This window comes from Onychostruthus taczanowskii, unplaced genomic scaffold (genome assembly GCF_017590055.1).
Source record: "Onychostruthus taczanowskii isolate IOZ18803 unplaced genomic scaffold, ASM1759005v1 scaffold149, whole genome shotgun sequence".
NCBI classification, from domain to species: Eukaryota; Metazoa; Chordata; class Aves; order Passeriformes; family Passeridae; genus Onychostruthus; species Onychostruthus taczanowskii.
The window spans coordinates 641,155-654,601 of NW_024498674.1; the positions used below are offsets into that span (position 1 = coordinate 641,155).

At 39.1% G+C, this 13,447-nt stretch overlaps 1 protein-coding gene across 1 annotated transcript; it reads right to left on the minus strand.

The window, feature by feature from the left end:
• Positions 1–4,417: 4,417 nt before the first annotated feature.
• Positions 4,418–10,478, minus strand: NXNL2 (nucleoredoxin like 2). The gene is made up of 2 exons (XM_041398465.1): positions 10,159–10,478; positions 4,418–4,586 (listed from the first exon to the last, which is right to left on the minus strand). The coding sequence occupies exons 1-2, from the start codon at positions 10,458–10,460 to the stop codon at positions 4,418–4,420; spliced, it is 471 nt and encodes a 156-aa protein (XP_041254399.1). The 5' UTR covers positions 10,461–10,478.
• Positions 10,479–13,447: the final 2,969 nt, after the last annotated feature.

The window sequence follows — 13,447 nt, forward strand, 5'->3', positions numbered from 1 at the left end:
ATTGCTATTAATTTCCAAGTAAGAAATATAACCAGTAGATTGCCACATTCATAAAAAATTATTAAAAACATCCTCTTGCATGTTTAAGCAGGCATGCTATCTGTTGAAGAGAACTTAAGGTTTTGACAGTCCTGCTAGAAACCTGAGTGCCTTTCAAAACCAAAATGAAGCTACTGCCAAAGAAGAGAATCTCAGTAAACGACCTTGTTCTGGGACAAAGCCCCCCTAATTCAAATAGAATAACTTCCTTTGAAAATAATTTTGACCCAAGCATAACTGTATTAGTAAATTTTATGTTTGCATGGGAAATGTGCCCTCACATTATACTTGGGAAAACAGTAATCTCTGAAAAATATGTCCTTTGATGTCCTGTGCATGCACTTAAGGTTATTTGCACGGGAAGGATTGGGGAGGTTTGGCTACTGCCTATACAAAATGGTTGTTTACTGTTTTAAGAATCTATTGATTTGTCAATGTCCTACAAATCCAAGTAGGCAGAGTTACTGGAATAGCCAGTACAAACACTTCCAGGACAGTGCGTGTATCTGTTTACAACCTGCCTATAACTTTTGTTTATCTGTTTGAATTGTTAGTTCAGTTCCTTCCCTTATATAGAGGGAAGTCTATATAAGAACACCCCTATGCCAAGTTTCTTCAACTTCTCTTTGAAGTATTTCTTTGGCACTGTACCACTATGCTTAAATGCAGGGGTTTTTGCATAGAAATAGCACCTTCCATAGCAACATCTTCATCTGACACTGACAGCATTACTTGATATCGGAGAGTCAGGAGATTGATCATTGAACTTCATCTACTAGAGAAATTTAAATGACATTGAGGAGGTAGAAGGCTTAAAAGTGTTTCTGTTCAGTATTAGTCATTTATATGTCCATCTTCAGAGAAACTGACAGAAAAAAATTTAGGGTTGCTCTTTTATGAATATTGCGTGCAGAGAGAACACATAATGGTTAAACTCTTATCAGTGTCTGGTTTTAACAAAAAACTCAGCTGTACAAAAGGCAAAACCAGGCTGTGCACAGGGTGGAAATGAAATGAAAAGCAAAAAACCTGTAATGTATGTACCAACTACTACTTGTGTTCTGCAGAACATCTCTTTGCAGACTAGATTCAACTCACACTTCAGGAAGAGCTACTTCAGAAAGAGAGCACATATTTTGTATATACTCCCAACTGAGAAGAAAAGTGAAAGATTAAATTAGTATTAAGAATGCATATCAAGATATCATGACAGCATTTCAAGGAATTTTCAAGTACCTAATTTAGGTTTTTTTCTTCAGCCCAAAATATCATAATTGAAGAGTTTAGGTGAATAAACAGAGATTAAACACCTCCTTCCCCCCTATTTTTACCACATATATTTAAATACATCATAATACTATTAAAGTTTGACAACAGCAGCTCTGGAGGAGGAAGAAGGAAAGTTTCTTCAGGAGCAGGGTTAAGGAATAAAAGGAATAAAATATTAACAAAGATAGAAATGTTCATTGCCTTTTTGATGTTTATTTCATGTCTGAATCTGCCACCCTTTCTGCTTTGCCTCTTCCTAAAATAAGAGTCACAGGACAGCATGCATCAGTCACCTGCAGCAAGTCTCTACAAGATTCAGGCTATTTATCAATTCACAAAGTATCAACTTACAATCCTTGCCTTTTTTCATAGTAAAGTAACTGTCCATAAAGCCTACAACAAATTCAACACCATTGGTTCTTAATAATCTTGGCATACATTGATCCATAAATTAATTAATAATAATGGACAATATCTTGTCCAGTGGAATTAGGAAGGATGCTCCTCTTCTTAACTTTACTTTTTTTTTAGTTGACTCCTTTAAAAATGTATAGCATCAAACACTATCACTGTGCTGCTGTCTATTGTTGTATTTTTGAAATGAAGGGTTTTTCCCCTCTCCACTGAAAAAGTACTAGTACTCACTAATATTCAGGGTGACTGTGACTAAATACAGAGGGTAGAAAGTCATCAGTGAACTGAAAAATAATTTAAGAAACTTAAAGGGACAATTCTGTACATTCTAAGAGGAGTACACTGCAAAGTTCCACTTCCAAAGAACACACATTCCAAGTAATAATAAGCCTTACAGCTGACCCATTAGGATTTGTTTCTCTAATTTCACAAGGTATTGCTAATAAGAAAATATTTTCCACTATTCTGTACTTCATCTAGGTCAAACATGAATTATTTTAGCACTGACAAGGAAAATAGTTTTCTGATATTCCAAGCACTGATGTGCAAAACCACCAGTCCTTGACTGAAGTCACACCAAGCTTTTTATACAGTGTATATCTTCATTTCATCATTATGAATTCATAGCTGAATTTTACTTAGAAACTGTGTTACTCAATTGGTTCAATTATCCAAAGGGTCTAAGTCCATCTCTGTTATAAAATACTGAGTTCTTTCATATATGTGCATGTAGACAAACAACTAATCAAGATCTCTTGGCTGAAGTAATGCCTGATACCTGATCATAGGGTGCAGTGGACACTTTTGCTATATAAATTCTTCCACATTCAGGTAACCTATCTTAAAACTTTTGGAAAAACTTTTTTTTTCTCATCTTATGTTTCCAATATATCTACTCTTAGGTGGTTTCAGAACAGCAGGCAGAGCTCACATCTCACTTGCACAAAAAACTTACTAAGGAGCTTAAAACACATTAGGAAAGAACATAAATACTACTTATATGGTGAGATGGCACAAATTATAAATTGTCCATGGTATACCCAGATGTAATTTTAAAAACAGCTAAAAGGTGCTCAGAACTCACATCTCTGCTGAACACTTTCTAGAGTTATTATTTTCCATTTAAAATCAGTTTCTCTGGTGTACTTGCTTCTTATCTACTGTGAAGTACGCGTGACTTTTTATATTCCCACTCTTCAGAGAATTTCTTCTCCCTCCATTACAAGAAAATGACGCAGGTTTGTTATTAAATGATACAATTATTCACATACATTAAAGTTCAGACCCTCTTTGTTAAATTTTCCCATGGTAAGGCAAACGTACTTCAGCAAATAATAGAGACAGTCATGGATGGGGTCAGTAGGACAGTAACTGCAGATGGGACATTGCAATCAACAAAACAAGGCTGAAGTGGTAACCCTTCAAGCACAGGCATGCAAAGAGCTGTCTGCAGAACCACCACACTCTGAGGAATCAGCACTCTCGGGTGCCTCACTGAAACGCCTCTACACTAGCGCACATAGCCCAGGGGATGGAGAGGAAGTCAGAATTCTGGGTGCAGCTGGAGGACTGTGACCCCCTTGGGGTCACAAAGATTTGCTGGGATGCTACATACAACTGGAATGCTACAATTGATGGATGCAGGCTCTTTTGCTCCAAACTGAGTCAACCAGACTTCAAGTGTTAGTAATGCAAGTGCCTGTAATGGAAACAATAACAACTCTGTTAAAGTCGTTAAATTCTAATCAGCAAACACTTGGCTTGTATGGGAAGTGGGGGTTTTTTTGGCTCATTAATTGCATGAATATCTGGGCTGAGACCCCATCCATAAAGAGATAGCAAATCAAGCTGTGCTTTAGATACAACATAAACATTCATCAGAGAGACCTGGTATAATTTTTGATGTCTGCTTCTACATATTTTGGCAAAAGAAAAGATGGAAAATTGTTTCTTCTTAACCTGACCTGATGTTAACTTGGGAACTGACATCATAGAACCATGGAATGGCTTGTGTTGAAAAGGACCTTAAAGATCTACTTACAGTCCAGTGGAATTGGAACTTAGTTTATAGGGCAAACTTTTAAAATCCAAGGAAAACTGAGCAGAACTATAAATAAATAAAAATAAATTCCATAAAAGTAAAATAAAGTAGAAGAACATTTCTTCAGTACTGACAAACAAATGTGTTCTATTTAAAAGTCATGAAATTTTCTGATTATTCTTGTTTAGGTAGATAAGGAAATACATGAGACATATTTCATAAACAGTAATTTATTAAAGCAAACAGTTTCATTTTCTTAATAAAATGTGCTAATCACCTGAAAAAAAAATCATCAATAAATATTTTTTGCATTTATTTTTAGTTTTGCATTTATTATTTAGACTTTGCAAAGTAAGTGTTTGCATAGATTTCACAGGTTTCTATTATTACTGTCTAAACAGCCCATTCTGCTGAAGTTCTTCAGTATTATTTGGAACATTGTGGTTCATATTAAATATCACAGATAAAACAATACAAGCATAATTGCATTTTATGACACTGGAATAACTGGTTTTCAAGTCAAACCTAAAATTTGTTTACAAGAAAAGGTAAATAAATAAGCCTTACCCTTCTCATTCTGAACAAAGCAAGAGTTTTTTCAAAGCTCTACCAACTTTTCCACAATGTCTTTTCTGGCTTTTATTTGTCAACATTTTAGCTAGAAAAATTCTGAAAGATATCTGCACCCTCAAGCCAGTTCCGGAAACACGATAACCCTTTGTCTCTGATCTGTTTTCTTCCCTTGTCAGTAATGACTTCTCCAGTTTGTTTCACAATCACCAGTTTAGGAATTGCTGTTATGTTGTATTTCTTCTTCAGATCACTGTGGAAAAAAAATTAAAAATAAAACACACCATTAGGAGCATTTTAAGAAAACTCCTAGTGTCTTTACAAAGGCTACTCTGGTCAGGACACTTGGGAGAGCAGAAGCCTGGGTTTCCTCAGAGTTTGAGGCACAGCACTGGGTAGTGTAAGGAGATGAACAAACCACAGCTGGAAGCCTGCACAGTGAAATGTAGCTCTGAGAGTTAAGAGAGCTGCAGCACCCTTCCTGTATATGCTCATCACTGCTGCCTGCAGTTTCCACAGGAGCAGAGGCTCCTGGAGATGTAAAAGTTGTCCATAGAAGCAAAGTTTGATATAATCTTACACCTTTTTTTTACTAACCCAAACCAGATATAATTTGGGGTCCTTTTTACAGACAGGAGAAGGATCTCACTTAGATCAGCATTTGATATTCATTCTCCTGCAAATTCACCCAAGTGTCCCACAGTGCTACTTCCTGCAATCACCATTAAAGAAAGCACGATGCTTAAGCTTTTTGTGTAAATGGAAGACACTGAAGATATTCCTTAAGCTCCCTCAGTGAAATAAGCCTTTTACACACAGAAAAGTGAGCAATCAAAATATCTGGAATAAGAGCCACCCATCTGTGTTGCCAAAGAAAAAAAAATTCAACTCCTCTCTACCTTTAGAAGAAGCAGAGGACAGACACAAAACAGGCAATAAAAGAATAGCTAAATTCCAAAACACTAACATTATCTCTCTCAAAGCATACTTAAAATACTAAATGGAAATATGTTGCCTGAGCACCATCACCACAAGCAAGAACATTTGCTGTATCAGGTTCAAAAGCTACAGAAATTTGAGTATGAAAAAAATGTAGACAATGCTAAAAAATGCTTGACACTAATACATAGACATTCTCAATGATTTCCTGCGAGGAAAAAAATACTGAAATATAAGACTTAAGTGAAATACTAACCCAGATGAGGCATACCTGAAATGTGCTTTCTCTTCTGCATTTTTTCTTAAGAGAAGAAAAATCAACAGGTGAAGCATACTGCTCTGCCATTATGTTGGCTGAGCAATAAAGCAGGAAATAGCACAGAGGCAGCAATAATGGGTATGGACCAGGTTTCCTTTCTCAATGAATTGTGGCACACAAGCAATCAACCAAAAATCCCCATAGAACTTTCCAAAATCTGCTAAAACAGGTGAAAAAAACACATTCCAAAGCAAGTATGCATAGAAGCCCTGTAAAATTACTATCACCTCATATCACCTGAATGACAAACAAGAGGGGTGGAAGACACTTTTTATTGGTTTATTGCTACACAATTGTAGCAATGACAGACAGAGCACTAGGAGACTGAAGGAATGGAATTTGGTATGCAGACTGGAATCTTACACTTTACTTTCCTAAGGGAATGCATATATCCAGCCCAGTATGGCACCTTGTTCAGACAGCCTCAGGGCAGAAGGTTGCCTGCATCAAACCAGACTGAAGTGTGCACAGATTTTGCTCACATTTGTGTGCAGTTTTCAAGATCGGTGGACCTGAAGAAGGCTCAGAAAGTGGTCTGCAGCAGTGCTTCTTAATCACTGTGTACATAGGCACATGTGCTTACAAAAATTACTTCTTAGAACTTATTAAGATCATTCTTCCTGATAGGGACCTAAAATCCCATGACTCACCTGCACAAACCACATATGTGCCATGGGACTAACTCCAATGGCAACTCATGATATCGTTAAACCATAAATAGAAATGAAATAAAAACCCATGACACTAAGACTGAGACAAACTGGAAGTCATAACCATTGTTAGATCTTTTTATTCTTATGAGAAGGTTGGATGAAAGTTTTTGAGACCACAGATTTTTTATTTCTAGATAATACAGACATTAGCTGGGAGCTAATTTTCTTCACAGCAGCTCGCATGGTGCGTACCAAAACAGCCCTGATAACACACCAGTGTTTTAGCTATTGCTGAACAGTGCTTATGCAGCAACAGGGCCTTTTCTGCCTCTTGTGCTGCTATGCCAGTGAGTAGGCTGGTAGTGCACAGGAGTCTGTGAGGATGCAGAGCTGGGACAGCTGATCTCACAGCACCAAAGGATGTTTCATATCATGTAACACTATGATTAGCTGTAAAAGCTGAAGAAAGGAGGGGGAAGGGACCAACATTCCGAGCCAGAAGATTTGTCTTCCCAGGCAATCATTACAGGATGAGGCTACCCTGTGCCGGAAGCTGTTAAATATCTGTCAGTGAATGGGAATTAGTGAATTAATTTCGTATCTTGCTTTGCCAGTGTATTTTTACTTTTGCTTTATCTATTAAATTGTCTTTATTTCAACCCCTAAGTGTTCTCACTTTCACCCTCCACATTCTCTCCCCCATCTATCCAGGCTGAGGCACAAGTATCTTTACATAAGAGTTTAAGGTCTATGTGCAAGACCATTCTTGAGATGAAGACAACACAGGGCAGATGTAATATAATCTAATCTTGGGAACATAAATGATAAATTTTATACACATGTGTAATGTGATATCTGACAACACTTGAATTATAACAGCTTTCACTTGGAAGTGCTGTCATGTGAAAGTGATGGCCTTCTTGCTCATCTGCTTCTAGCAGTATGTCCTGCAGTACACAGGTGTATTTTCTTTTAGCTGTGAAATTTCTGTATTGCTAAATCTTAACATAAAATAACATAAATCTTAACACAAATCCTAACATGTCATAAGCATGCACGTCACATGCTTGGGATTCAATTTTAAAGTGTCTGCTGAGATTTTGCAATAGCAGCCTAAAAAGTCTAAGAACTAAGCAATTTCTCTTAACTGCACAGATACTTAACATTATTCTACCTTTGTTTTTTAACACCCCATCCTCCCCAATCCACCCTCATATGTAAAGCTCCTAATATAAATGTACATACAACTTTTTCATTTTCTTTTTATGGGCGTTTTCTATGATTCTAATTTTTACTGAGCTGTACAGGCCAACTCAGTAAATACCTGCCTACCTGGAAGCCTGCAGGAACTACTGTACACACCAGGCACCCTCACACAAACTGGTGCCTTTCACCGCAGGGTTCAGTACAAATACAGCAGCAGTATGTCTTTGTGTACCATTATCAAAACATCAGTCCTATTTAACACCCTTTGTTGTTGATGTTCTGTCCAACACCTGCTTTTCCTCTCTACTACCCTCTTTCTCTTCCAAGTGCTCACTTCCTACCATACTGTCTTCAAGTATCAAAAAACTGTGCCTCAGGCAATAAAAAAATTACATTAACCTGCAGACAGACACAAAGGATCAGGAGCAGTATTTCCATGCCAATGACCACATGAAGTAGTGAAGGTGCAGTCCTATCTCTGGGAAATAGTCAGGACTGACAGCATGGAAGAGTCTGGAGGTCCTGCTTTGGATTCAGTATTTTGCTTCTCTGAAGGTAGGTTTGACACTGCAGTGTTTCTTCTACACACTACAAATATGAATACTGACTATTTCTTAAGACAAAATTAATCACCAATACTTCTGTTCTTGAATACTTATTTTGGATGGCATACTTAAAATTGGCTCTGTTGTGTCTAGAAAATATATCAGTCTATACTGCAATTATATATCTTAAACATTGAAGCAACCAGCTAGGATATTTTAACCTCACTGAAGATATTAAATGCCTTCTTTACACAGTCAAAAAAAAATTAGCCAATTCAATTAATTGCAATGGAACTTTTAAAATATTAATAAAATTTAAAATATTAATAATAAATTATCTTACCCATTTTAAAAATTATATTCTTAATTAGAACTAGTATCTAGCCAGAATTATAATTTGGATTAGTGACTACACATCTGCTCTAAGTCTACAATGGTTCACCAGTGCCCCTGACACCAAAGTACCAGTTAATCCAACCTAAGCACCTTGAACAGCTCCACAGAGTCCTTCATTGTTACACACAAGAAACACAATTTCAAAAACATTGCTTGTTCATATTCCTCTCTACTCTGTTCTTCAGTAAGCCATTGTGATCTCACAGTCATCTGGCAGGACAAGCCACACTTCTCTACAGAACTGTGAAGGACATTACAGGATGACACAGAAAAGCCAATTAAACTAGCTCTTTGCCTCTGCTCTGCATTACTTGGGCAAGAGCAGTCAGAAATAGACGTCTAATCCACAGAGGATAAAGCTGTAAGCACATTCCCATGGGCCATGCTGAACAGCTTGCTGGGTGCAGGGTCTTCAAATGCTACATTTCCTGATGGCAACTTGCCGGCATGCTATTATGATTAGTAAATATCAAATACAATTACTGCCTGGGAAGACTGTAGAGAACTATGCAAAACAATATTTAAGCCAGTGGGGAAAAGGTCTAACACAATTTGGTAGTAGGCATCCAGAAATGAGCCAGGAAAGGATGAAATTGTTACTGGCTTCAAGTAATTTGCTCTTGAGTTTGTCAAACTGCACAGAAAAAAAAAACAAGAATAACCAGCATGCTCCCTGTTGAGTGAGTAGCTGGGGGGTTACACACCAGGTAGCACACTGGGATGGATCTAGAATTAAAAGGAAAGATAGAAGTTACTAGAAGCACTAGAAAAGATCTCTTTCTTCAACTAATTAATTTGGCTGCAAGTTTTATTGCTCAATCTACATTTAAAAGTCATAGTACCTTCTTGACTTTGGTACCACCTGGAAAAAATTTTTCTACCATCGACGCATTTAAAGAGAGGGGGAAAAAACCCTTTATCAATATTTATATTCTTTTCAAGTCTCCAGTTACATTTCAAGTAACTGGAAACGTACATTTCAACATACATTTCAAGTCTACAGGCATTTTAGTAACCCTGAATATCTTGTCCTCCTGTAATACCAGTCTATACTTATAGGAGCTAAATCAGATTTCTGAAAGTCATCCAAATGAGTCTCCATCCTTGACTTAAGTCATCAAAACTTCTTGGTATCATCCTTCACCCCATTACTTACACACAGTCATGCCCTTTCCTTCTGCTGTTTTCATGAGCAAGCTGCCTACAGGAATGTCAATTTCGAAACCGAACAGCACAGGAATTTTACACCCCTGTTACCAGGTGTAGTATGCCACCTCTAAACTCCAGCTGATACTGTATCTGTCTGAAATTCTTCACAGTTTCCTCAGCTTCAAGTAGTTCAGTTACAAGTTTTGCTGCCTCTTCATTTGCCTTTTTCCCAGGGCACTAACCTAGACAGTGCAGACCAGCCCTAGTTACAATGACCACCGTGCTGAAGAGCAGTCACTCGATCCTCACTTGCCATTCGTTTTTACCTCACTCATCTCTTTAACACATGGGGTCTTTACTAACTCGTGTTCAAAGATCTTTCGGTTTCCAAAAGAGGAGCACAAAACCGCGTTCTTTACTCATGGGACGGGCTAAAAACAGTGAGCAAGCGGTGTGACAGCCAGCGGCAGCCGTGGCTCGGGGCGGGAGCAGGGCCGGGAGACGCTGCGAGCCAGGCTCAGGGACTTCAGCAGGAGGGCAGGCGTGGGCTGGCGGGGCAGAGGCGGAGGTGCCGGGGAGCTGCTGTATTACGGCTGTTCGAGTGCCGCCGGTACTCACTGCTTGTACGGGTCGTGGAAGGGCAGGGCCAGCCAGTCCCCGTGCATGGCGCGCATGTAGCCCACCATCTCCTCAGCGCTGTGGTCGGAGGAGATGAAGACGACCTCGAAGGGGGCGGGGGGCTCGGTCTCCTCCAGTAGCTCCGTGTAGAAGTCACAGAGGACGGGGGTGAAGTCGCGGCACGGCGAGCACCAGCCGGCGGAGAAGTACAAGCCCACGACCTTGTTCTGCAGGGCCTCCTCGGGGTCCACGCTGCGGCCATCCTTGCTGACCAGGAGCCGCCCGCTGAACACATCCACCATGCTGGCACCGCCGGACCCACCGCGAGCCCGAGCCGCGAGCCCGAGCACTCCACAGGGATCCACCCTCCTTCCCCAGCGCCACACCGCCCCGACACGCCGCGACACCGCCACCTGCCATGGCACGGCCGCCGCCGCCGCCGCCGCTTTATAGCGCCCGCCGCGCCCGGGCCCGCCCAGCGCCCGGCGCCCGGCGCAGCCCGGGAGACGCGGCCCCGTGCCCATGCGGCTCCGAGCGCCAAGGCGGCTGTCAGAGGACCCAAGGACACGTCAAGGCTCGCTGAAGATGCCGAACTTGCAATAAATTCAAGCAGCAATCGCGTGTGCCGGGTCCCTTCAGCTCCCCATGGAGCTCACCGCCTCTCTCCTGGAGGTCTCATCACCAGGCTTCGTCAGTTTTGGCAATAAACTTTTTATTGCCAGGAGTCCGGAGTCTGGCACTTTTTTTTTTTTTTTTTTTTTTTTTTTTTTTTTTTTTTTTTTTTTTTTTTCCCGTATCATGGAGAATTATCTGAATTCTGGATATAAAAGGGGCTGTCTACTCTCTGTCCCAGTAGATAAGAGGAATTCTCATTTTATTCCAGGGCACTTATCATGTGTTTGCATTGAATAATGCTTTTTTCCTCCAGCTGACATTGAGTTAGAAATTAATAAAAATTGTATTACAAATATGAATTTTTTTTTTTTTGCCTAAAGCAAGCTGCAAAAACGGAAATGAAAGATGATTTGGTGGTAGGGCTATTAAATGACAGTTCAATTAAAGGATCACAATAGGGCGATAATCAAACATGGCGCATTTTCTCCCTTCCATGAACTGTGCAAAACCCAATTAAAGAGAATTTATCTTAAAAAAATTATCAGTATCCCCCAAAATAAGTTTTAGTGTTTAGAAAGGATACTTCAAGTGTTTAATGAAGCTAACTTAAAAATATTTCACATTAAAACAGTGTGTACAAATGCATTCTAGGGTTTAGTTTTAAGTTTTTCCCCTGTTGTAATCTGCAGCCTCTCAAAAATCTGTCAATTTTACTTAGACAAAAGATAAAATTGTGACAAGTATGTATTATGATTCAAATATTGAACACTAGAATGGACTGGATGTTAATTATGATGAGTATTTGCTTGGGTAGATTGCAACCAACTTTACAGTGCAATTAAAGTCCAATTTCTACATCTGATCATCTTCTGACCCTATAGTATGATCAGCGATACTTCAAGTCAGAATTCCAGTTTAAATTTGTATAGGAATAAACTGAGCACAAGTATTCTCCCCCACATTTATTTCCTTTTGAGGTCTTTTTGAAACACACTTTTCTTCCATTGACTTAACAAAAATTTTTTTTTGTTCTGTCTTGAGTGAAAAAGAACATAGTATCATATCAAATAGCTGAACTTGTGAGAGAAAACCCAAAGATGAACCTCAGAAGTAACACAGCAATCTTGGGAGTTTTTAGTAGGCTCATCAAAACTGGTTGTAGGGTCACTTTGAATTGGGAGCTGTATTCCTGCCATTTCACTTACCCCTTTTGCTTTTTATTATGAAGATGTACTGCTAGTTAAAACACTGTTTGTTCCTTGTTCAAAAGTTCACACACTTGAAAGAAAATAGTTAACTCATCATTATTTTCTAAGAGATTCTATTGAATTAATCTTTACAAAGCACGCCTTCTTATTTATTTCCAAGTATATCTGGACTAATATGTTACTTCAATTCTGATATTCTACTGGAAAACAAACAAACAAAAAAAAAAAAGTTGCTTAGGTGTTTAAAAAGTAGCATTTATTCAAATACTGTATTTCTCCATTTTTCATTAAGAGTTAACTATGTTTTTTTCAAACTCAGATACTCATCTGCTTCCAGTACAGAAGTGATATTCAAAACAGTGTAGTCCTCCCATCTGTCACATCTCCTATCAATTCTTTCTCCAAATTTTGAGGGCTGTTTTCTGCAGTTCCCCACTTCAGAATTCCTCTGGATGCCAAAAGTAAAAGACAAAAGGAGCTGTGAAGGTTGCCTGTTCTTAAAATAGCACAGGTGAGAAATTAGGCTCACCTGAGTTTTTGCTTTGCCATACTGTCTCCCTTTGCGAGACCATTGTGAAACAGGAGGGAGTCAAAGCACTTGGAGCCTGTAGAATTACCAAAAAATGGAAAATGTTTCCAGACAAGTTCAGGCTACCATAGGTACATTCTTTATATTCCTACCAATTTCTCCTTCCATCGGTAGTGACAGTGTACTTTCTCAGGTATTATGAGTGGAAGCAATGGCCCAAGGAACTCCCAAATGTTCCATCTGTACAGGTTAGAAAGCCGGTTAGCCAGAAACAGGGCTATGCCGTGAGAAAAGAACATACTGAGATTGTCTTTGAGATCTTTAAGCATGGAGAAAAACGTTGATAACTACCTACATCTCCCTGGGGAGAAGATCTGGATGTACATGATAGTGACATTAAACTTCTTGAAGCTCTTTGCGGAAGAGCTACTAGGCATGAGGAACCAGATGCCTTCCTTCAGGAAGCTTAAGGTGATCAACTCTCTAAACAGATCAAAGATTCACTGAAAGTGCTGCATAACACAGAAAATCTTGTCTTGCACCTGCCTTTGAATTGACTACAGGGATATTTCTCCATGACACTAATGTGGACCAGTAAGAAATGCCTCACTTTATGATTCATACCAAAGAGACTAAGATCTTTCAGTTGAAATGTCTTCTAGGACTGCTCTTGCTAGTGGTGTTAACACTGTGGTGATTTATTCTCTCCCCTAGTCTCCACTTGGACTGAAAATAATAGAGCTTCTTTACACAGAACCTGTGGTCCTGTCTCAAGGTAGTGTGTTAGCTGTGATGCGATGCTATCAGAAAATCTGCACACAATACTCATCCACTGGAAGCCTCTGGGGAATTCCAGGATAAAATGAAAGAGAAATTTCCTACCACAAAAAATTGCACTTATGATTTTGCTAGAAATGAGCTTTTTATTATTGAATTT